The sequence below is a fragment of the Zalophus californianus genome, chromosome 5, assembly GCF_009762305.2.
Source record: "Zalophus californianus isolate mZalCal1 chromosome 5, mZalCal1.pri.v2, whole genome shotgun sequence".
In the NCBI taxonomy this organism is placed as follows: Eukaryota; Metazoa; Chordata; class Mammalia; order Carnivora; family Otariidae; genus Zalophus; species Zalophus californianus.
The window spans coordinates 114,440,635-114,465,978 of NC_045599.1; the positions used below are offsets into that span (position 1 = coordinate 114,440,635).

Sequence of the window (25,344 nt, forward strand, 5' to 3'; positions counted from 1 at the left end):
TTAGCAGGGCCAACACCACATTCAAGGCTTTGGAAGGAGCCCCCCTTTGGGGAGTAAGAAGACTAGTCACACACTTGAAAGGGGGAGGAAAGCAGCAGAGGGAAGGGAAGGAAGCAAGACTGCTATCTCCCAAAGCGTAAAGGGCTAACGTGTGGACGAGGAATAGACTTACTGTGTGTGGTTCCAGGGAAGAGAACAACAAAGGAGAGAGGCAAATTTTAGTTCAGTGCAAGGAAAACTATGTCAGAAGTTCAGGGTTGTTCATAATTGCACTGGCCCACCTAGAAAGGCAGTGAGCACCTCCTTATTGAAGGCCAAACCTCATGACTCAAAGAGGTTTCCACCATCACAGAAGTTAGATTAAGTAACTCCCTCCCTCCCCCCCACACTGAACAGGAGACATTCACAGGCAAGACCACCTCCCTAAAGTCCAACGCCTCCCCATCCTCTCACTCCAGGCTTTACTGCTCTAATTTATTTTCTAAGAAAAAAAAAATCTGCAAATTTTAGTGCTTTAACAAAAGGGACACTAACAACTAATAATGAAACAAGCTGACAGTTGGGCAGCTAACTACTGGAATACCAGAAGCACTGCCCTCAGACATAATACTCAGATTTTGTGCATTCTTTGTAGTTTCCCTACATCATTTTCCTAAATAATACTCTTTAAATTCAGTGGGTTAATAGACTCCAAACTCAAAATGACTGAGATTAAAGAGATTTTTCTTAAAACTTCTTGAAATTAGAGTGAGCCTTTTACCTCATTCTACAAAGGTTGAAAGCAAGAAGTCTATGCAGGACATTCTTAAACTGCCCTGGCTAGAACCTCAGAGAATTGATTCTAATTCCTCTACCAAACCAGGGATTGAGAGGTGTGGAAGGTAGAAGCGGACTTACCTTTACTTGCAGATATCCAACCTTTATTTGCAGATATCCGTCCTTCCCCATTATTTCCGTGCTTCCTTAAACCCATCACTAAGTGACCCTGCAGTGTTCAAATAGATGCCTAACAGAGTTTGGGTCCTCTTCTAATTCTACCCTAGGCACAAGATTACAGATCCCAGAAGCTCATTACCCAACTATTCAAACTCTAAAATGATAGCACTGTCATAAGAAGTACTCTCAGAACTTTCTCTGAATAGTACCCACTCCCTGTCTGGAAATACTTTACGGAGGCAGCTACCGGCCCGCAATCCATCATACACTAGGAAAAACAGGCCAGCTGTCCACATCCCTGCTTGATTCCCAACCTCTCGGGCACTAGTCTGAAACAGATTATGGTATTTCTGTCCAAATCACCCCTTTCTGCCTCAACAACATATTCTGGACCATGTGCTGTAATGGCCAGGCTTTACCTTTCTGAACGTGAATGATGTCGGGGAAGTTGGCCAGGTGCCCCTGATACAGCGCTAACAGGTCCATGACGGGGTCCAGGTCCTGCCTGGGCTGCTCGGCAAAGAGCTCGCCGATGGCGTCGTAGGCATCTCCGGTGAAGGCGATGGCCTGGTTCAGGCCGGCCGAGAAGGCCTGCTGGTCCAGCTCAAAGGCCTGGCTGAGGCCGCGGAAGGACTGGCCCACCTTCTGATACTCCTTCTTGAAGCCCGTCACCTGCTTGCGCGCGAACTCATTGGCCGTGTGGTTGAGCTGCAGCGCGCTGTCGTCCATCTTCTTGGTGAAGCACTTGAAGCCATCGATCTTGCTCTCCACCTCCTGCAGGTCGAGGGCGGCGGCGGGGGGTGTGCTCAGGGTCAGGAAGAAGTTGGCGCCCACCATCTCATCTTTCTCGGCCTTCCTCTTGCCCTGTTTCCAGGCCTTCTCGTCCGTGCTGCTGGGGCAGGTCAGGAAGTGCTGGAAGACGTCGCACTGCGCCAGCACCGGGTGGCTGGCCATGTGGTTCATCCACCAGATCAGGCCCTTCCTGCGTTTGGAGATGAAGTCCTCCTCGAAGCGGCCAGTGGCCTGTTTCTCGGGCAGGTGGGGCACCGAGATGACGGGGAACTTCTCGGCCAGGCGCGCGTACAGCCAGTCGAAGTGCTTGTAGCGCCGGTGTACCGGCACCTGCGTGTGCGTGGGGACCAGCTTGTAGGAGATATAGCTCTTCATGCCCTTGAACTTGGTCTGTTTGGTGGGATCGTCGATGGTGCACTGGAAGGGGTAAGGGTTCTCCTGCCATTCGGGGCCGTAGGGCCCCAGCACCACGCACAGCTTGTCCCCATCCTTCACGAAGCCAGACGCTTCACCCAGCACGAAGGCCTCGCCGCCCGACTTGACGAAGGTGGAGAAGCGGTTGAGGTTGCGGCTTACGGTGGCCGAGCTCTTGGCCCCCGACGGGTGGTGCTGCGCGGGCGCCGAGCCGCCGCGGGAGCCCAGCGACAGGTCGGAGCGCGTGGACAGACGGTAGCGGCCGGCCGCGCCGCCCGCGGACGATGAGCCGTCGAGGTCCGGGTACGCGCCGCTGCCCAGCGCGCCCGGCTCATCGGCCACCGTGGAGCTGTCGTCCCACTCGTCGTCCCAGTCATCGTCGCTGCCCTGGCTGGCCTGGTAGCCGCCGCCGTAGAGCTGCTGAGGCGACGGTTGCAGCGCGCCTCCGCCGTACGGGAAGCCCGCGGCCGGCGGCTGGAAGGTGCTCGGCGGAGGCGCCTGCTGCGGTTGCAGCAAGGGCTGGAAGGCGTCGGGCGGCGGCTTGAAGGAGGCAGGCGGCGCGGCGGGAAGGGGCTCGAAGCCGCCAGGCGGGACGTTGGCGTAGCGAGCCGGGGCTCCCGGGCCGCAATCGCCCGCCGGGCCGGACTCGGGGGCGCGAATCACCTGCACGTACGAGGCCGGGAAGAGGCCACGGTCGCCGCGGCTGTTGACCCCTTCGAGCCAGCCCTCGATGTCCTGTTCGCTGCACAGGCTCAGCACCTCGTGCTCCCGCAGCGAGATCTCGCCCGGGTTCTCCGACCTAAAGTCGTACAGCGCCCGGGCGCGTAGCGCCATGGTCCCGGCTCCCCGGCGGGCGGTCCCCGACTCCCTATGCCGCGAGCCCGGGGCCCGCCCGAGGGGTCCGCGGTGTCGCCCGCGCCCCGGCTCGCAGAAGGAGCCCACAAGACAGCGCGCAGCCCCGCGCCCCGGCCCGCCGGTCGCGCCCTCCGCGCCGCTCGGCTCGCAGCGCCGACTGCCGCGCTGGGCCGCCGCCGCCGCCGCCGCCGCCGCCGGCCGGGGGCGGGACCCGCGGCCTCCCACGTCCCCAGCTGCTCTAATCCACGGCCGAGAGCCGCGCGCCAGGCGAGAGCAAGCGATGACCGAGCCGCCCGCACCCGCCGGCGGGACCCACTCCGCGGCCGCCACTGCCCCCTCCAGGCCGGCGCCGCGTCGTCAGGCGCCGGGTGAAGGTTTCCACTCAGAAGTGAATTGTGTGAGAATTGGTTAAGCTCTTAGGTTAAAAAACGTATCCTAGAAAGTAAATTAATATTCGCATTCCTGACAAACGTTCTACTAACCACACCTCTAATAAAGGATTTTCAGTGACTATTAGCGACAGCACCAAGAAGAAAAACAAGATGCGTGTGCCGGGCGCTGTCCGCTCCCTCTCATCTTCCACCCGCCGGAACCTTCTGCAAGAAGGGGAGGAGGATGACTCGAGCAAAGTAAGGAAGGTGTGTGTTTGACAAGTTAAGAGGCTAAGGGTGGTAGAGAGGGTGGGAAGAGAGGCGTCGGTGTAGGGAGGATTACAGTAAAATAAGTGGGCACGGAGGGGGCATTTTGCATGTGTCCCTTCTCCTCCCCGAGGCACAGGTAGTGCAGTGGATGGGAGAGAGCTCACGCTTCGGAGTCAGGCTGCTGGGTTGGAATCTGCTTTCTGACACCACCTAGCTTATGACCTTGAGCAAATCACTTACTGTACCTCCCTTCTAGGGTTGTTGTGGGATTTCGATAATCATGTAGTCCCTACTTTACAGATGAAGAAAATGAAACAGAGAGATTAATAGATGGCAAGTACTCTACATGGGGAGTACAGTTCAGGTGTTTGCTGCCGCTGTTGCCAATGTTACTGTTATTTGGGGAAGCAAAAATCCTGTCCTCCTACCTAAAGAGAATAGGGATCCTAAAATCACAGTGTCAGGGCATGTGCACCAGAAAGGACCGCCGTGTTCACACCGCGACTCCTAATCTGAGATCAGTGACCATCTCTCTCCATTCATCTTTGTCTCACTCAAATTATATTATCTTTAAGATAAGTAGATTTTAAAAAAAAGTAACTTCCTGAAATATTCATCAACTCCAATCTCCAAAGTTGCCTTGTTTCACATCTTCTTTTCTTACAGTGTGTAATTTGCCCCAAGCTTTTTCTTCTCATAATTATTAAGTTTAGCCTAATTATTCCTTTGAAGACACCTCTAATTGGGATTCACAATTCATATGTCATTAATTTCAGCCTGTCCTCTGACCCTTTTCAAGCAAATCTGGGAAATAGGCCAGAAGAGTTTACAATTATTCTAAGGAAGGGCTGTGGTATTCTGAGCATCTTGCACAAAACCACCAACCCAGTATACCAGAATTACTCCCACAGTGTTTATCCCTAATGCAAAAACCTTAATTCAATTCTGTAAGCAAATTCTGAATTACAACATTTTCAGCTGAAAATTCTGGGTTAGGATCCTTCTTACGGTAAGCAACAGAGGTCACTGAATTTCAGTGTCAACAATTTATGTGGTCAGAAACATGAAGTCAACATTTATGAAACATCTTAGAATACAATTGATTTTACTTATTAACTATGAAAAGATAACCTAGAATATTTAGGATAAATACATTGAATTTCACCCTTACTATTCATCTGGTAGTTACTTTTTTAGGTTAAAGAGTTAACGTAACATGAAACTTGCAGTGCTTCAGGTTTTAAAACAGAGAGACTAAAAATCTATTTCAGATATGGAAATTCCAGGAATCTGAGGTGATGGCTTTTACAGACAGGTTGGGCTGCTCCTTAGAAACAGTGGTTCAGGAACTACTGGACGTCAGAGGTTGTTTGCAGTACCAATGGACATGCAGGTTTTCAGTTTGTAGGAGTCCGGTGGGAGGCCAGGCATCAGGCTTGGTGAAGGACAGAGTCCAGCTATACATGGTGCCTGGCTGTATGGCACCTGAGTGGCTGGAAATGCCCCTTAGGGACTTAGATATTTTTTATAATGTGCTCAAGTATTACAAATTGGTAACTGTTCACTCAAGGACGTAGATAAACACATTTTTAAAAGATTTCTCTAGAAAACAGCATATTCATAATGTATGCAATCGTTGTTATAACCATCAACTATTTCTATTTCATTATGTGTTTATAAAAACACATCATTAGGGGACACTAAATGCTCTAAACACCCATATTTTCTCACTTCTTCCTTTGGCCTGAGACGCCTTATGTGGCCTGGCCCTTAACTCTCTTTCCATTCCTTTCTCCCACTAGAGTGAAACCACAGTGGTTTCTTTGCTATTTCTGGAACAAGCCAAGCACATTTGTGCCTCAGATTTTTTTAATAGACTTTATTTTTTAGAACAGTTTTAGGTTCATAGCAAAATTGAGCAGAAGAAATAGATTTTCCATATACCCATTCTTCATGCATGTGAGTAGCCCCCTCCCCACTATCAACATCTCTAGTCAGAGTGGTGCATTGGTTACCATTGATAAACCCACACTGGCACATAGTTATTGCTCAAAGTCCATAGTTGACATGAGGATTCACTCTTGGTGTTGTACCTTCTATGGATTTGGACAAATGTATAATGACATGTATCTGCATCTATCATTGTAGTATCATACAGATTAGTTTCACTGCCCTAAAAATCCTCTGTGCTCTGCCTATTCATCCCTTCTTCCCTCCTAACCCCTGGCAAACACTGATCTTTTCTACTGTCTCCATAGTTTTACCTCTTCCAGAGTGCCATATAGTTGGAATAATACGGTATGTAGCCTTTTTAGATTGGCTTCTTTCACTTAGTAATATGCATTTAAGCTTCCTCCATATTTTTTCATAGCTTGATAGCTCATTTCTTCTTAGCTCTAATAATATTCCATTGTCTGTATGTATCACAATTTATTTATTATTTACCTAACTAAAGTACATCTCAGTTGTTTCTAGATTTTGGCAATTAAGAATAAAGCTGCTATAAACATCCCTGTGCAGGTTTTTGTATGGATACAAGTTTTAAACTCCTTTGGGTAAATGCTAAGGAGTATGATTACTGGATTGTATGGTGAGGGTATGTTTAGTTTTGTAAGAAACTGCCAACTTCCAGGACGCCTGGGTGGCTCAGTCAGTTGAGCGTCTGCCTTTGGCTCAGGTCATGATCCTGGGATCGAGTCCCACACAGGGCTCCCCACTCAGCGGAGAGTCAGCTTCTCCCTCTGCCTGCCGCTCTCCCTGCTTGTGCTCTCTCTCTCTCTCTGACAAATAAATAAATAAAACCAGAAAGAAAGGAAGAAAGGAAGAAAGGAAGAAAAGAAAGAAAGAAAGAAAAAGAAAGAAAGAAAGAAAGAAAGAAAGAAGAAAGAAAAAGAAAAAGAAAAAGAAAAAGAAAAAGAAAAAAAAGAAAAAGAAAGAAAGAAAAGAAAGAAAGAAAGAAACTGCCAACTTCCAAAATGAATCTACCATTTTGCATTACCACCAGCATGAATGAGAATTCCTGTTACTCCACATCCTTGTCAGCATTTGGTATTGTCAGTGTTCTAGATTTTGGCCGTTCTGATAAGTGTGTAGTGGTATCTCATTGTTGTTTTAACTTGCATTTCCCTGATGACATGATGTAGAACATTTTTTTCATGTGCTTATTTGCTATCCATATATCTTCTGCAGTGAGGTGGTCTGTTAAGATCTTTGGCCCATTTTTAAATTGAGTGGTTGCCTTATTGTTGAGTTTTAAGAATTTTTCTGTATATTGGAAATAAATCCTTTATCAGATGTGTATTTTGCAAATATTGCTCTCAGTCTGTGACTTGTCTTCTCATTCTCTTGGCATTGTCTTTCACAAAGCAGAAGTTTTTAATTTTAATGAAGTCCAGGTTATCAATTATTTCTTTCATGGATCATGCCTTTGGAGTTATGTCTAAAAAGTCATTGCCATGCCCAAGGTCATCTAGATTTTCTCCTATGTTATCTTCTATGAGTTTTATAGTTTTGCATTTCATATTGAGGTCTCTGATCCATTTTGAGTTCATTTTTGTGGGAGGTGTAAGGTCTGTGTCTAGGTTATTTCTTTTTTGCATGCAGATGTCCAGCTGCTCTGGCACCATTTGTCAAAAAGACTATCTGTGCCTCTTTGTGTTGTCTTTGCTCCTTTGTCAAAGATCAGTTGACTGTATTTATGTAAATCTGTTTCTGGGCTCTCTATTCTGTCCCATTGATTTGTTTGTTCTTTCACCAGTGCCACACTGATTACTGTGGCCTTAGAGTAAGACTTACAAGTTGAGTAGTGTCAGTCCTCTTTGTTCTACTTCAGTATTGTCTTGGCTGTTCTGGGTCTTCTGCCTCTCTACATAAACTTTATAATCAATTTGTTGATATCTACAAAATAATGCTGAGATTCTTAAAGTTTTTAAAAAATATTTTATTTCTTTATTTGTCAGAGAGAGAGCACAAGCAGGGAGAGCGGCAGGTAGAGGGAGAAGCAGGCTCCCTGCTGAGCAAGGAGCCTGATGAGATGCGGGAATTAATCCCAGGACTCTGGGATCATGACCTGAGCCAAAGGCAGACACTTAACCGACTGAGCCCTTCAGGCGTCCCGTGCTGGGATTTTGATTAGGATTACATTGAATCTACAGATCAAGTTGGAAAGAGCTGACATCTTGAGTATTCCTATCCAAGAACATGGAATATCCTCCTTTTACTTAGTTATTTAATTTCTTTCATCGGAGTTTTTATTTCTCCTCATATAGATCTTGTATGATTTTATACCTAAGTATTTCATTTTCACAAGGTGCTAAGGTGAGTGGGATCATGTTTTCAATTTCAATTCCACTTGTTCATTGCTAGTATGTGTAGGAAAACAATTGGTTTTTGCATATTAACTGTGATCCTGCAATCTTGCTATAATCACTTTTGAGCTCCAGGGGTGCGGAGAAGGGTTTAGTTGATTCTCATGGGATTTCTACATAGCCAATCATGTCATCTGCAAACAAAGACTGTTTTATTCCTCCTCTGTATACCTTTTATTTGTGGTCTTCTTCATTGCATTAGCCAGAATTTCCAATATGATGTTGAAAAGCATTGGTGAGAGGGGCATTCTTTGCCTTGTTCCTGATCTTGGTGGGAATGCTTCAGGCTTCTTACCATTAAGTGCAATGTTAGGCATAAGGTCTTTTTGTAGATATTCTTCATCAAGTTGAGGATGTTCCCTTCTATTCTTAGTTTACTGAAAGTTTTTATCGTGAATGGGCATTGGATTTTATCAAATGATTTTTCTGTTTCTATTGAAATGATCATACGATTTTTCTTCTTTGACCTATTGATATAATAGGTTATGTTAATTGATTTTCAAATGTTGACCTAGCCTGGCATACCTCCGTGATCCCACTTGGTCATATAAAAGCGTATAATTTGTTTTATGCATTGTTGGATTTGATTTGATAATATTTTGTTGTATTTATGCTCATGAGAGATATTGAACTGTAGTTTTCTTGTGACATCTGTTTGTTTTGGGTATTAGAGTGATGCTGGCCTCATAGAATGAATTAGGAAGTATTTCCTCTGCTTCTATCGTCTGAAAGAGATTGTAGGGAATTTGTATAATTTCTTAAATGTTTGGTGGAATTCACCAGTGAACCCACCTGGGTCCAGCACTTTTTGTTTTTAAAGGTTACTCATTATTGATTCAATTTCTTTAATAGATATAGGTCTATTCAGTTGTCTTTCTTCTTGTGTAAATTTTGGCACTTTGTGTCTTTTAAAGAATTGGTCCATTTCAAGTAGGTTATCACATTTGTAGGCATAAAGTTGTTCATAGTATTCATTATCTTTTAATTTCCATGGGATCTGTAGTTATATTTTCTCTTTAATTTCTGATAGTAGTAATTTGTGTTCTCTCTTTCTTAGCCTAGCTAGAGGCTTATTGATGTTTTCAAAGAATCAGCTTTCAATTTCATTGATTCTGTTGATTTTCTGTTTTCAATTTCATTGATTTGTGCTCTATTTTTTACTATTTCTATTCTTCTGCTTACTTTGTATTTAACTTGCTCTTCTGTTTTAGTTTCTGAAAGTGGAAGTTTTGATAACTGAGTTTAGATTTTTCTGCTTTGCTAATATACGCATTCACAGCTATACATTTCCCTTTGACCACTGTTCTCACTGCATCCCATCTCTCACATTCTGGTATGTTGTCTTTTCATTTTCATGTAGTCAAAAATATTTCTTTTAATTTCTCTTGAGACTTCTTCTTTGATCCATGTGTTATTTAGGAGTATGTTGTTTAACCTCCATGTATTTGGGGATTTTCCAGCTACTTTTCTGTTATTGATTTTTGGTTTAGTTCCATTGTGATCTGAGAGCAGACATTATGTGATATCTATTCTTTTAAATTTGTTAAGGGGTGTTTTATGGTCCAGGGTATGGTCAATTTTGGTGAATGTTTTATGTGAGCTTGAGAAAAATGTTTATTCTACTGTTGTTGGATAAAGTAGTCTATACATGTCCATTACATACAGTTAATTGAGAGTGTTACTGAGTTCAACTATGTTCTTACTGATTTTCTGCTTGCTGGATCTGTCCATTTTTTTTTTTTTGAGATTTTATTTATTTATTTGAGAGAGAGAGAGAGAGAAAGAGAGCACGAGTGGGGGGAGGGGCAGAGGGAGAAGCCAACTCCCCACTGAGCAGAGAGCTCCATGCAGGGCTCAATCCTGGACTCCAGGATCATGACCTGAGCAGAAGGCAGACGCTCAACCAACTGAGCCACCCGGGCGCCCCTGGATCTGTCCATTTCTTATAGAGAGGTGTTGAAATATCCAACTATAATAGTAGATTCATCTGTTTCTCTTTAAAGTCCTGTCAGTTTTTGCTTCATGTATTTTGCCACTGTGTTGTTTGTGCATACATGTTACAGATTATGTCTTCTTGGAGAATTGACCTCTTTATCATTATGTAATGCTCTTCTCTAACCCTGATAACTTTCCTTATTCTGAAATCTACTCTGTCTGAAATTAATATAGCTACTCCTGCTTTCTTCTAATTAGTGTTAGTATGGTATATCTCTCTTCATCCATTTACTTTTAATCTATATGTCTTTATATTTCAAGTGGATTTTTTTATAGACAACATATAATTGGGTCTTGTTTTTCGATCCATTCTGACAATCTCTTTTAACGGTACATTTAGACCGTTGAAATTCAAAGTGATTATTGATTGAATTGGGTTAATATCTATCATATTTGCTACTGCTTTCAATTTGTTGCCCTTGTCCTTTTTTATTCTACTCTTTTTCTACCATTTGTGGTTTTAATTGAGCATTTAATGATTCCATTTTTTCTCCTTTCTTACATATCAGTTATACTTCTTTTTTAGTAGTTACCCTAGAGTTTGCAATATGCATTTACAACTAATTCCAAGTCTGCTTTCAAATAACACTATACAGCTTCATGGGTAGTGTGAGTACCGTATAACAAAATAATACTAATTCCCTCCTGTCCCCTGTATTATTGATATTATCCATTTCATGTATATATAAGCATACCTAAGTGTGTGTGTAAATGCATATGTAGATAAACATACATAGTCAAATAAAGCATTGATATTATTATTTTGAACAGTTATCTGTTAGATCAATTAAGAAAAATAAGAGATTTTATTTTACCTTTACTTCTTCCTTCTCTAATATTCTTCCTTTCTTTATGTAGATCTGAGTTTCTAATATATACCATATTCCTTCTCCCTGAAGAACTTTTAACATTTCTTGCAAGGCAAGTCTCCTGACAATAAATTCTTCCTATTTTTGTTTGTCTGAGAAAGTCTTAATTTCTAAGGTTATGGAATTCTAAATATTTGACTCCACTCTCTTCTTGCTTGCATGGTTTCTGAGGAGAAGTATGATGTAATTCTTATTTTTGCTCTTCTGTAGTAAGATATTTTTCCTTTGGTTTCTTTCAGGATTTTTTCTTACTCTTTCATTTTCTGTAGTTTAAAATGATGTGCTTAGGTGTAGGGGTTTTTTTTGGTATTTATCCTGCTTGGTGTTCTTTAAACATCCTGGATCTATGGTTTGGTGTCTGACATTAATTTGAAAATATTCTCACTTATTATTGTTTCAAATAATTCTTTTCTTTCTATTCTTCTGGTATTCCCATTACATGTATGTTACATCTTTTGTAGTTGTTCTTTGTGTCTTTTAAAGAATTGGTCCATTTCAAGTAGGTTATCACATTTGTAGGCATAAAGTTGTTCATAGTATTCATTATCTTTTAATTTCCATGGGATCTGTAGTTATATTTTCTCTTTAATTTCTGATATTCTATTCTGGTTATCTTTTTTTTTTTAGTCTTTTTTTCTCTTTGCTTTTCAGTTTTTGAGAAATCCTTGGTTATTCAGTTTTTCAGTCTATTGAGATATCCTCAAGCTTAGAGATTCTTTCCTCAGTCATGTCCATCTACTACAAGTCCATCAAAACATGCTTCATTTCTTTAACAGTGTTTTGTTTGTTTGTTTTATCTCTAGCATTTATTTTTAGGTCTTTCTTAGAATTTCCGCCTCTCTGTTTACATTGCCCATGTTGTCTACTTTATTCACTAGAGCCCCAAGCATATTAATCACAGTTGTTTTAAATGCCAGATCTAATAATTCCAACATCCTTGACATATGTGAATCTGGTTGTGATACTTGTTCTGTCTCTTCCAACTGTTTTTTGGTTTTTTTTTTGGTTTTTTGTTTGGTTGTTTTGTTGGGTTTTTTGTTTGTTTGTTTCGTTTTTTTGCCTTTTAGTATGCTTTGTAATATTTTCTTCATAGTCAGGCATGTTATGCTGGGTAAAAGGAATTTTTGTAAATAGGCCTTTTGTTACATATGGTAAGGTATAATGGGGAAGGGAAGCGTTTTATCATGATGATTAGGCTGCAGTCTTTTAGTGAGCCTCTGCTTCTGGACTGTGAACTTCGCACGCACTTCTCAGTTTTTTCCCTTCCCGTAGGGGGACATGATGGCTAGAGTGGGCTGGAGTTGAGTATTCCCTTTCCTCCAGGGCAGTTGGGCCCTAATAAAATCCTAGCATGTTAGGCTCAGGTTAAATAGTTTCTCCTGAGGTCAGACCTTGTTAAAAGAACAGAATGCTCTAGCATATTTAAAAATGGTTTATTTGCCCCTTCCCCTGCCAGAAGCACTAGAGGCTTTTTCTCCAGTATTCACTGTGAAGAGGTAGAGATCCAGGGGTAAAACTCACAAAAGTGTGGGGATGCTCTAATTACTTACTGGGTCTCCCAGGGGTTTTTACCTCTGGGTTGTCCACACTGATCCTCCAGCAACTCACCAATTACAGTTCAGGTTTTCCTACCCTAGCACTTATTTCCTATAGAGGTTTCTGCTCTGGTAAGTTGTGATTCTCTATATTCATCTGTCAGTCTTTCCACTGTGGATATAGTGGTTTGCCCTGTGACCTCACTTCTCTTATGGATCTAAGATTTTATTTTTCAGTTTATTCATTTCTTTACCTCTCCTTAGAATGGAGTAGCAACTTCCAAGCTTCTTACATGTCAGACCAGAAACCACAACTTGCCTCAGGTTTTGTCTTTGCTGGGTTTTTTTGCTTGTTTGTTTTGTTTTGTTTTTTTTCTGTCTAGAATCCTCTTTCCCCCTGAGATCCACCATGCTGCATTTCATTCACAATCACTATGGCTCCTCTATCCCTCCTTTCTTTTTCTGCCTTGGAGAACCCAGAAGTAAGATGGAGAGGGCCCGGGTCCCTGAGTCACCAACCCCAATCAGACTTTATGAGTAGAGAAACCTTTGTTGGTTAAGCCACTGAGACTGCATGATTTGTTTATTGATGCAGCTGGCTTTAATTATCTTAAGTAATACTCTCTTCCTCCCTTGCACCTACCCCCACCATCATCTAGTGCTTCTTTTTGTAGCACTGATTACCTACCATAAACACATGTATATATTAATTGTCTCCTTTGTTAGAATGCAGACATTTTCAGAGCAGGAACTTTGTCCCAGGCACTGAGGATAAACAATGAACAAAACAGACATGGTAGGCAACTAACAAGTATTTGTTCAATGAATTTCCTCCCCGGAGTCAGCTTTTCTCAGCAACTCTTTTGGTGTTTGGGTCTTTTTGCCTCGGCCCCTCTGTTGCCAGCTGTAACTAAATGCTTCTAGGGACAATTAAACGACACTTCTGTTCAAATCAGCAACCTTAAAGCTAACTCAACAACCCAGAACAGTACTCCAGATTTCCTGAGATTGCTGAAAATTCTCCATTGGTTGATTTATATTTGTATTTGGCTGTTTGTATGGTATTATAAATTACACTATATTTACTTGAAAGTTCTTTGTAAAATATACCAAACATTACACAAATATATACATAGGATTTCGTAAGAACTCTCACTTCTTAAAATCTTATTTCCTGATGTACTTTCACCACAGCTCTTCCATGGACAGAGTAGATATTATCTCAACTGTCACAGAGCAGGAAACCCAACTGCAGAGGGGTCTCTGCTGAGGTCACATGGCTGGGGAGTAGGCCAGGGGCTACTTAGCTGTCCTGAGGACTTTCATTGTCTGTGTCATAGATCTGCCCCCCTCCTGCCTCCATAAAACCACTGTTATTGGAGAGTAATGACCACTTGCTAGAACCTTCGTACATGAGAATTAACAGAAGGCCTGGATTCAAAGGAAACGCTAGGTCTGGAAGGAAGGCTACTTACTGTATACCTCTATGTCTACTTGGTTTCACCAGAAGTATAAGCTCCATGAGGGCATGTATCTTATCTGCTTTGTTCACTACTGTATGCCCCGCATATTAAATCAAAGAAATATTTGTCAAATGAGTGAATAAATGAATGAACAAATGAAACTTTTTGAACCTTAGTTTCTTAGTCTGAAAAATGGAAATAAAAAACTCACTTCATGGAGTCATGACAGGACTTAATGACATAAATTTATATAGTGTTCAGAAGTTCACACAATGCTCAGGGTATAGAATTAATTTTAATATAATTTAAAATATGGTTCAATTATTAGTTAAAATTAATTTCTCAAATTTTGTAATTCATTCTTGAGGTGAGTAGAGAGCTCATTGACTTGGACATATTTTCATATTTGGATTTTATGATGTTCATGTCTGCAGTGCTATGAATAGCTGAGAATATACCACAAGTCTCTAAAAAATTATCCACTACTATTAAAGAAATCCCTCATTTTTCAATACTGGACCTCTTTCACACACAGCTCATTCCTACTCCAAAATCAAACTGAGGACTGATCCAATATTCATTATCTGATAGCCCCTTTTATAAATTTTCCTCTTTCCTCAAATGTGTGTTTCCTAAATTAACTCATCTAGTGGCTGATGAGTGTGTTCTTGTAGATACTTTTCTGTCCCCTTTTTGATTTGTGACATGTTTTTCTTCCCATCATCAATATATATACAATTTCATAGTTTATAAGTCAGCATTCCTTAGTGTTTTATACCAAAAGTCACAAATTGCCAAGCCACAGCCTGAATCTGGCCTAATGTTTACTTTGACTAGCATTTAAAATGTAGGAGACTTCTCATTCATTAAAAAATAGGGACTTTTGACTTCTTCTGGAAAAAAAAAAAATCAGAAGATCTGGCTACACTGGGCCAGCACTTCTGCATAGCAATTATTAGCTTGTCCCCTTTAAAGAGGGCTGTTATTGCTAGTTCATCACAGTCCCCATTACTCTTTAGTGTCTTATACCCAAGACTGTCTTCCATCTCAGCCCCTATAGACCTGGGAGAGTTTGTCCCTCACACATCTTCCAGGGTGAAAACAATCACCCCATTGGCATCACCACAGGTAATTCAAATCTCTCTCTGCCACAACTCTCTTCTGAGCTCCACACTCATTTCCATATATGTTCTGGACATTTTCCACAGAATATCTGCCAGTCTGTCCTTCCCTCTTTGCTTGCTTCCTCCCATCAAGCAAATAGACACCAGGATGTAGATACCCGCTTTATCCCTTATGGAGCTGGTGGGTGAAATTGGCATGCATGGAAACCATATGCTATGTGATATGATTAGGGTGTGTGTAGTAAATTATGGAATTTAGCAGACCAGGGAGGGAGGTGAGGTAGTAGTCAGGGAAGGCTTTCTGAAGCAAATCAAAGCTAATTTGATTAACTCAGGCGAAAGTAGGATGGGAGAAGTGTAGAGGATGACATTTTTTTCCCCGGAGGTTTGATAGAAGCCAGAAACATTAAGGGCCCATTCTGCCTCCTTCATTTATTGTACCAATATTTGAGTGTCTGCTATGTGCGGGCCACCCACAGGGCTAGTGGTAACCAAGACTGAAATGGTCCCGTGGAACTTGGAATCGAGAGGAGCCTGGGAAACCAAGTAGATGGAGGGTCATTTGCTGAGATGAGGCATCCATGAGAGTCCAGGGAGGTGAGTACAGTTTTGGATATTGAGTTTGAGGTGCCTGCACCCTGGTGGAAATGCCCAGGAGGCAGTTGCACAAAAGTCTGGAACCTAGAGAGAGATGGAGGCAGACATGGAGTTAGAAGTTAGTCCATAGGTGATAATTGAGGAGCTGTGAAATAGGAAATTACCAGAATGAAAGAGCATACACACGAGAGGAACTGCAGACCGATGACCCACAGCCTCCTTCAGTCACTCCTTTTCCTCTGCATAGGTAAGAAGAAGTGTAGGAGGGTGATGTCTGGGAAAATAAGAGAAAAAATTTCAGGGAAGAAGGGGAAAGTCATATCAGAAAACAATGAAGAACATCCATTTGGATTTAGCCAAAGAGGTCATTCAACAGATCCACAGTGTCCCAACCCTGCTGGCTAACCCCAGATCTGCTGCTACTTGGGTTTTTTCCTCTGATGATTTTGTCAGCATGCAGAGATGCTCGTGCGGGGGGAACTCCAGGTACCACTGACTCCTACTGCTCCTTCATCTCCCACCTATACCCTGAAGGTAGCCCCTCTTCACCCTGTCCACTGCATTTCTTACTGTAATGAACTGTTGCAAATGCCCCCTGAAATGCTGGTATTACTTACTTCTCTCTTCAGCCATACTAGCTCATCCACCATTTCCTCAACAGGCTATATGGGTGTTGAGATTTGGGACTTTCACCAGGTTCTTTCCTCTACCTGGAGTACCCACCTTTCTTCATGTGCTTGGCAAAATCATTAGTCATCCTTCAAAATCCCATTCTTCTTCCCCCAAGAAGCTTCTGGCAGAATAACTTACTTCTTCCCTTGAGTTCTCAAAGCATTCTGTTCATACCTGTTTCGTGGTGTCTATACCAGTGTGTTACAGATGCATTACCAGCCTACCTATCTGCCCCCTTTACATGGATTTCAGGATGAACACTCCAAGAGTTTGAGGTGATGGTTTTCATAGACTGTCATTATCCTGGGTTTATATCTACATTCTCTGTGGTTGTCCTAATGGCAGGAATACAGGAGTTACTCAACTATTTCATGTTGGAAGTAATCAGATGTATAGTAGCTATAGGAAATGTAAGCGTATTATAAATGTGGACATTAGTCAACTTTGGGAAAAAAATTGAGGGAGATGTTTTGGGATAAACACGGTGAGTTTTAGTTCCTAGATGCAGAAGTGGAAAGAATCTTCTGTTTTCGTCCTTTAGCTCAAAAAAGAAAAATGTCATTTTTAAAGTTAAAATGTAGGAGATTAAGAAGGGGGTGGGGGGAGCATCCTGTTACTCCAAGCAAAGAACCTGGTACTCTGAGAGAACCCTTACTTCCCTTATTGCTGATAATGTTGGCTCTCTCTGGAGCAGCTGTGTCCGTTGTTCTCTGATTAATTCTAGTGGGATATTTATCTCATTAACCTACCAGGAGTCCATTCATTCACCTTGCCTGGAGGTCAGAAATTACAGGAGAATCTAAAATTCAGAGAAGTAAATCAACAAGCAAACCTGAATAATAAACAACCAAACAAAACCTAAGTGAAATTTTACTAAAGATTGATTTTGCAATATATTGACGACACCGATCAAAACATACTAATGTCTAAGACAAGGAAATGACTTGGAAGAGAAATAATATGTACATAATAGAACATTTATCACACTAAGAACTTAACATAGCATTGTAGGAGAGTATTGCTTTTACAAATTAGATTTTGTAAGGGTAACACCATGTGCTAATCAGGCCATCTAACCTACATGGGCTGGGGACAGAGCAGACGTATTATTTAAACATGAGAGATGGATGCTTCAATATGAGATATAAATAACATTTTAAGTAAGAAGCCATCAATTCAAATGCCTGCATGGGGCAGGCAAGTCACGTGAACAGTCCTGGTGGAGGGGTCCAGAGGGGTAGGGAGTCGGGCAGGGGACAGGGCAGATATGGGCCCTATATTGCCACATGGCTTGATTTTTCTAAGAAGCCAGTAATTTTCACTTGCATATCAAGTGTCCTGATTTTTAAAACATTATGTGAGTCAAATGACATGTCTCTGAAGACATTTGCTCTACTGGCTTCCAGTTTGCAACACTCGTTTTGAAAGTCCAGGTTACTTCTTACCTGCCTTAATCCTTGCTGGAGAAAACATCTGAGCCCTTCGAGGTGATGCTATGTAGCACGAACTGTGTTTCTCCTGGAAATGCTTTAAGAGGTTCAAGGAGGTCAGGCCACAAGCACAACAGACATCTGGAGGAGAATCGCCCATTTCCAATCAAGGTACTAGAATTGATTTTCTCCAGAGCAGCTGTGGACGGCTTTAAAGAAAACCTCTGCTCCCTTTAAGATGACAAATGTCATTCAAATGTCTCCTGTCATAACAGGAAAAGGCAGGCTGCTTGGGATTAAACATTTTCCCCGTCCCATCTATGCATATTGGCGCAACGGATAGAACATGTTTATAAAAATCAGAGGAGGAGGGAGGAGTAGTGGAATGGGTCAGATGACTTTTCAGTGGCAGAGACAGCACTGACATCAACAAATTTGCTTCAAGATCTACAGAGCCGCTGAATGCCATCATGACAGTTTTCTAAACTGACTCAGAAATATACCTAGACAGGGCACGAGGGTGGCTCAGTCAATAAACATCTGCCTTTGGCTCCGGTCATGATCTCAGGGTCCCAGGATGGAGCCCCACATCGGGCTCCCTGCTCAGTGGGAAGGCTGCTTCTCCCTCTGCCTCTGACCCTCCTCCTGCTTGTGTGCTCGCTCTCTCTCTCAAATAAATAAATAAATGAATCTTTAAAAGAAAAAAGGAAGAAATATACCTACAGAAGAATTTGAAAAGGAAAAAGCATATATTGGAATCATTTAATCTAGGGTATTACACACATACATACACATATATCAGAAGCACTCCTTTTATAACGGATAAATTTAAAAAATTAAGGTTCAGGTAAATAAAACATTTTAAGTGAACATGGACAGTTTTCTTTTTAGGAAATCTTATGAATGAATTCCTTAGGAAAGAATCCTTTCAACATATGAAATAGACATGTAGAGGGTCCTTATAAATTTACATTCCTATATAAATTCATACAAATTCTATAAATTCATGTTTCTATATATAAATATCTGGAGATAAGTCTGATGGCTAAATCAGGCATGCAGAAAAATTATAAACCTGAAATTTCTTTTAAACAGCATTGTTATTCTGGGAAGGACATAAGAGGCTTAAGCTTTTGCCTTGATGCAAAGAGGCAGGGTGGATTGGGAGCTGGCAGAAGACGTAACACTGTGCCATTTCTGTGTCTAGAAGGGAAGAGTATTTGCACCACCGGGTGGACTACCAAACCTGAACTCTCGGGAGGAAGAGATTTTGCCCCAGTGAGATAATCAGGCTTTCCTCGACCCCAGCAGATTCTCAGGGAACCCAGCTTCAACGGTAAGTTAAACTACTAGTAGAAGGAAATGGGATGCACATTCTTGCCTAACTAAAGTGGGATTTTTCCTTTCAGAGGAATCCAAAGAAAGCTGTTAGCATTGCCTATTTGTGCTGCTGATTAGAATCTGGGCTTCCATAAATTTTAAGCCAACTTCATCAGCAAATTGAAGCATAGTCTAGATCTGCAGTTTTGTAAGTGCAAGTACTTGGGGGAGCTGCTTCCTGGGGAGAGCCGAAGGGCAACGTGGGGACAGCATTTGTCCTCCATTCAACCTTCAACTGTATCTAATGAGAACCTACGATAAGAAAGGAAGAGAGGGCACCTGGGTGGCTCAGTTGGTTGAGCGACTGCCTTCGGCTCAGGTCATGATCCCGGAGTCCTGGGATCGAGTCCCACATCGGGCTCCTGGCTCGGCAGGGAGCCTGCTTCTCCCTCTGACCTTCTCCCCTCTCATGCTGTCTCTCTTTCTCTCTCTCAAATAAATAAATAAAATCTTAAAAAAAAAAATAAAAAAGAAGGGAAGAGAATCTCCAACTTTGGCTCTGATTGGTCCATAAGTACTTTCCTGGTCTTCATAGAGGGGCAAGGTATAGGGACAGAAGGAACTTGCAATAATACCCACCTTAGGAGTTAGATGACTTGACTGAAATTTTTCAGGATATTTCTGTTGGTTTTTTCCCTCTGTTCAGAGAGTCTTAAGAACTGGCCATGCTTAGTTCATCAACAATTTAACAAATATTTCTTGTGCCAGTACTAGAGATAAAAATATTAATAAATCAGGGGCACCGGGCGCCTGGGTGGCTCAGATGGTTAAGCGTCTGCCTTCGGCTCAGGTCATGATCCCAGGGTCCTGGGATCGAGTCCCGCATCGGGCTCCCTGCTCCTTGGGAGCCTGCTTCTCCCTCTGCCATTCTCTCTCTCTCTCTCTCTCTCTCTCTCTCTCTCTCTGTCTCTCATGAATAAATAAATAAAATTTAAAAAAAAAATAAATAAATCAGGGGCACCTGGATGGCTCAGTCATTAAGTGTCTGCCTTCGGCTCAGGTCATGATCCCAGGGTCCTGGGATCGAGCCCCGCATCAGGCTCCCTGCTCTGTGGGGAGCCTGCTTCTCCCTCTCCCACTCCCCCTGCTTGTGTTCTCTCTCTCTCTCGCTGTCTCTCTCTGTCAAATAAATAAATAATCTTTAAAAAAATATTAATAAATCATAGAAGTCTGTGGGGATGGGAACAGGGAGAGTTGAGGCAGAGAGAAATGGACACAAATGGATCACTTGATAATTTCAATGCAGTGTATTAGTCAAATGCATACGTATATGGATATATATGCTAATATAGACAAATATATATGTATGCATTTACAGGTGGTTATGCATGTATATATGTGTATATATGCATATAGCTATATATCGCTCATCTGTATGTATAAAATACCAGATACTAATTGTATGTAAAGTACTGTGTTAATTATTTTACAAACATTATCACACTTAATATTCACTCAGAAGGGTTGTTTTGAGGTTTGTCATTCCCAAATTATAAAGGAGGAGAATGGAGACTCAGAGGGTACAAGACTTTCCTAAGGTCAAAAAGCTGGTAAGTGCAGTTATGGGATTAAACCCAGGTGGGCCTGGTGCCAAGCCTCTGTTCTCAGCCACCTCACTGGACTTCCTCTCATATGAAAGAGACATAGAAGAGTAGAGGTAATGCCTGAGGTTTTACATTTTATTTTGTTTTAGGTATCTGTCTTTTGCATAGATGTTAAATTCACATAACTCAAAACTCAACAACATTAAAGCACACAGTGGGAAGTTTTGCTCCCGTACTGACCGCTCTCTACTGCCAGCCCTCTTCACCGTACTTGTCCAAAAGCAAAAACTCTTGTAGTTCCTTGTTGTTATTCAAAAGTTCCCTTACACAAACATGTTTATCCCTCCCCCTGCATTACACAGAGTGGTACACTATACACACTGTTCTGCAACTTGCTTTTCAAATTTAATGGTGTATCTTAGAAATACCTCCATGTCAGAATACAGTATTCTCATTCTTTCTTACAGCACCGTAACATCACATTATATGGATGTACCATAATTTATTTAAGTGTTCCATTCCCCATTTGATGGACATTTCTGGGTACTATCTTGACCATGCTACCTCATAGAATTCTCTTACTACTGGTAGTAATTTTTCTGTTTTTTTTTCTTTTGGGGTTTCCTGGATCACAATATCCTTTCCAAATATTATACTTTTAATTTCCTTTTCTTGTATCATGTCATTGGCTATTATAAGACCTCAGTTTTTAAAGGGAAAGTGCTTAGTTAAAAAGAGGATTGGTATGTAAGGCAGGGAAAACATCAAAAACACAAGAATATGAAATACCCATGGTGGGTACTGAGAAATACAGAAAATCAGGAATATTACGATATAAAATAATACAGGGTGAGGTATAGGAGCAGTGAAGGGGAGCACATGCTGTAAAGAAATGGGGCTGTATGAGGATGGGAGGTGTCTGCAATGAGGGACATGACAAGATCAAGCAATAGTAATATCCATTTAAGGTGGCAAGCCTAAGGGAACTCTTGAATGATTCCAGGTGAAACATGATCAAGGTAAACAATGTCAGCAGGAAGAGAAAAGGATAATAACAATACTTAGCAGATAACACTGTCAAGCCTTGATGATGCAGAGGCATGAAGATGGAGAATCTGGATGAACAGATGATGTCTGTAAGCGAGATAAAGTGTGCAGGTGGAGGAATAAGTTTTAGAAGGAAGAGGAGAAATTTGACTTTCAAAATGATAAGATATACTTCACTAAATAAAGGGCACTGTGGTATCCCAGCTTTACTACCTGAGTGGCCAGATGGGTGTGTTGATCTCTTATTTGACAAGTTGTAGAGCTTGGACCTGAATGCAGCTTTCTTAATGCCAAAAATCAGCAATCATTCCACTGTGCATGCTGCTTGTGAAAAAAGCAGAGCATGTGAAAGAACATAATTGAAAACAAGCACAGCTGATTAAAATGAGAAGAAAAACTGCAAGAGAGAATAGTAGACGGAGTGTGCTACATAGACAGACTGGGACCACATAGCAGAATCCCAACAGCTGGGGCTTTGACCCAGTCTAGGTAACCCAAATTTAGAGAATACAACAGAAAACAATGGTTTTTTAGATTATGCATATTTTAAATAATCCCTCTACACCATCTCTGTTGAGAAGGTCATCTACCATGAGCTCTGAGCATCCCTACACATGCTTGCTTGGTGTATCAAGAAACCGAGGCCCTGGCCACACTTTACCTAGTCTCAGAGTGTGTTTGCAAAGAGCAACCTTGAGGAATGAGATGATGTCTCCCTCTGGGACAAAGCGGAGGCTGTTTACTGCTGGCTGTAAAACAGTGGGTTCCCCAAGCACAGTGTCCTCTGCTGTAATGCAATTCACTGCATGCACAGGTGGCCATCTGGGCCCCTCTGGGTAGCTCCTGTGAGACTCGGTAGGGGTGAGGGGAAGAGGAACCAATGCAGATGTGCTGGTGGTGATGCTGCTTGTTGTGCCGTGAGCATTAAAGTCCTTTCTCTCCTGAAGTATGAGTAGATATCTTCTGCCAGCATTCATGAAACAGTAACAGGCTAATTTATTAGCTTAGAAATAAGATAAAGTCATATCCTAGATCCTGACCATCCCTGCCCCTGACAGTTTTGAGTCATGGTACTCAGTTTGCCCTTATCAGCTCCTGGGAGCCCCCTTAGCAGCCAAGTGATAAGATATGTAAGGAAAAACAAGGTGAGGGAGCCCACTCGGCCCAGGCCCCTTTGTGCTTGAGCAGCCCCCCTTTTCAGCCTCCTCTCTTCATCCTCATTGTTTCTTCATGATATGAGAGGATGTCATAGCTTGTGGCACTGTCATTGTGAATTTTGTTTCTCATTAACAGAGTGAGTGAGGCAGAATTGTTCAGGGTCTTTCTAAAAGCTCAGCACTGAATTTCCACTCAACCACTTCTATACTTCTGTCTCTCCAGTTTACTGATTGTGCTCCCCACCCTGACCTTTTGCTATGCCACCGGCATCAATCAATGTGCCACAATCACCATTACTGATAGGATCAGAGAGAGCAGAGATCTGAGAGAAGAAATGCAGAACCCACTCAGGAATGGATAGTAACCTATTAATTGCTTTCTCGTTATTTTTATAACACTTTTCCCATGGTAAGTAATCCTTTGCTTTGGCCTGAGACCCAAAAGGCCTCCCACAGCCACAGGAGAAAGTGTAAATCAGAAATAAACCAGCTCATACAAGGCAGGCTTGGCTTATCACCATCTGGTGGTTCACAAAACCTTAAAGCTTGAACTTGAGTTAAGCTGACCCCAGATTGCCAGCAACTCCTCAGAAGCAAACATTTTTGAAGATGATTTCAGAAGTCTCTGCTTCAAAATACTTCTATAAACTATGATCAAGTACAACCCCAACATTCAGTGATAGCCAGAACTATGAGGAGACAAGACCATGAATAAGATCCAACAGAAGCAATAAACAACAAATATACCAGGAATCTAAGTACTGGAATCATTAGACACAGACTGTACCAGAGTGGTTTCCATTTCCTCACAGACATTTCCATGCTTGGCTGGTGTAATCTTGAATGGCACATAAGCTCTCACCGAATCAGTCTCTTGTCCTCTCCTCTCCGGTCATTCCCATCTTCTCCTAAAATTTCCCTCTTTCATTTTACCCTTTCCAGAACCTTCTCTGTCTCTTTCCTCTCAGACATCTTCTCTTCTGTTTTCCAAGGTGCTCAGATTTCCCTGTAATTGTTAAATATGAAGGCTCTGGAGACATCTTGCCTGAATTTAAATCCTGGCACTACAGTTTCCCCAGGGCAAGTTGCTGAACTTCTACGCCTCTATTTCCACATCTATCATGTGTACCTACCTTAGAGGGTTGTTATTAGGGTGAAATTCATTAATACAGGCAAAGTGCTTATAATGGGGCAGGGCATTAGACAGTGCTCAGTAACTACTAGCTAAAAAACCCCCAAACTGCTAAGCCTTAGCGGTAGGGTTGTAGTCAGGGCACATAACCAGTTGCTTCCCTGTGCCTGGAGCTTCTGATCTGAGTTTCACTTTATTCTTGGGCTTCTGTCACGGCAATCTTCCCGCCAACACTGGCCCCAGGGACCTACTGCCACTCTAGAGCTATGGCACAAGCCTGGACAAAAACCCACCACTCCACCCCACTCATCACTCACCTCCTTAACACCAGCACCACACGTAGGGGCCCCAAATGTCTTTTTTAATTTACCAAAATACTGGAAGAGAGCAAAAGAGGAAGTATTTGAAACATAAACCCTTTGACTTATGCGGTATAGGTCTCTCTTCCTACCACAACTCGTAAGCCTCCAGCACCCAGCGTGGGTGCCATTCTGCCACCTGTCTCAGGACAGAGCAGCTCCCTCCCAGCTTCTAAAGGCAGGGGATGGGAGGTGCTCATGGGCTTTCGTCCCTCACCCTTCATTCTAGCTCCAGCAGCCTCTCAGCGTGCAGAAGAAACTGCCTGGTCTACCATGAGAGCCACCATTGGACACCTTGATTCTTCTGTAACTGAGGCTAAAGAATGAGTCTAATTGGATTCTGGTAGGAGAAGGCAGGTGACAGGACTGTGGAGACTGTCGAGGAACAGTGACTTCACCTCAGGTGGGCCTTAGCTCCCCAGGACAAGGAAAAGACCATCCTCACATCAGACCAAATGTTACAAGAGTACCATGCAGGTCTGGGACGTGTTTGTCCTCAGGTGCCCTCTTGCCAGTCGGCCTGCTTTGCTGTGTATCCTGGGCCTGACCTCTGCTGGCTGCCTTTCCCTGGGTCGCCTGTCAGCTAATATCCAGCTGGGCTTGGTCACTGAAGGTGCTGGAGGGAGACTGTTGAGTGGGAAGAAGAGAAAAACCAGAGTATCCCCCTATCCCTATTCAGCTGCTGCTCTTCCCCATCCAGCTTTCCCCCAACAGGCCCACCATTACCAAATTCTACGGGTAAAATTGGCCTTTGACTTCCGGCAACACTGCCTCTTCCTTTTGACCTTCTAGACTTGGCGTAGAAGTGGTTCCTAATCTCTGGGTTGTCTCACTATCCCTTGTTTGTCTTCCCCTTTTCCATTACCTGCATTACAAATCCCCTATTTCAAGCAGTCATCATGGTTTCTGCTTTCCTGGGGGGAACTGGACTCATAACAAATATCTACTCGATAACGTAACTATGCCCTTTATACAGGAAAGAGTATATACTTATGATAACATGGGCTGACATTAACCAGACATTCCTCTCTTTAC

General features: G+C 42.5%; 1 protein-coding gene and 1 long non-coding RNA gene across 5 annotated transcripts in view; one reads left to right on the plus strand and one right to left on the minus strand.

Annotated features, from left to right (window-relative positions):
• SNX18 (sorting nexin 18) overlaps positions 1-3,160 on the minus strand; it is an 80,550-nt gene extending 77,390 nt beyond the window's left edge. For all 4 annotated transcript variants that reach the window (XM_027604946.1, XM_027604947.2, XM_027604948.2 and 1 more), the window contains exon 1: positions 1,356-3,160. In XM_027604946.1, coding sequence (XP_027460747.1) covers positions 1,356-2,976 — 1,621 coding nt within the window. In that variant the 5' untranslated portion in view covers positions 2,977-3,160. The remainder of the gene's footprint in view (positions 1-1,355) is intronic.
• Positions 3,161-3,401: 241 nt separating this feature from the next.
• Positions 3,402-25,344, plus strand: part of LOC113929165 — a 60,815-nt gene continuing 38,872 nt past the window's right edge. The window contains exons 1-2 of the long non-coding RNA XR_003522120.1: positions 3,402-3,635; positions 18,898-19,026. This is a non-coding gene — a long non-coding RNA (uncharacterized LOC113929165). The remainder of the gene's footprint in view (positions 3,636-18,897; positions 19,027-25,344) is intronic.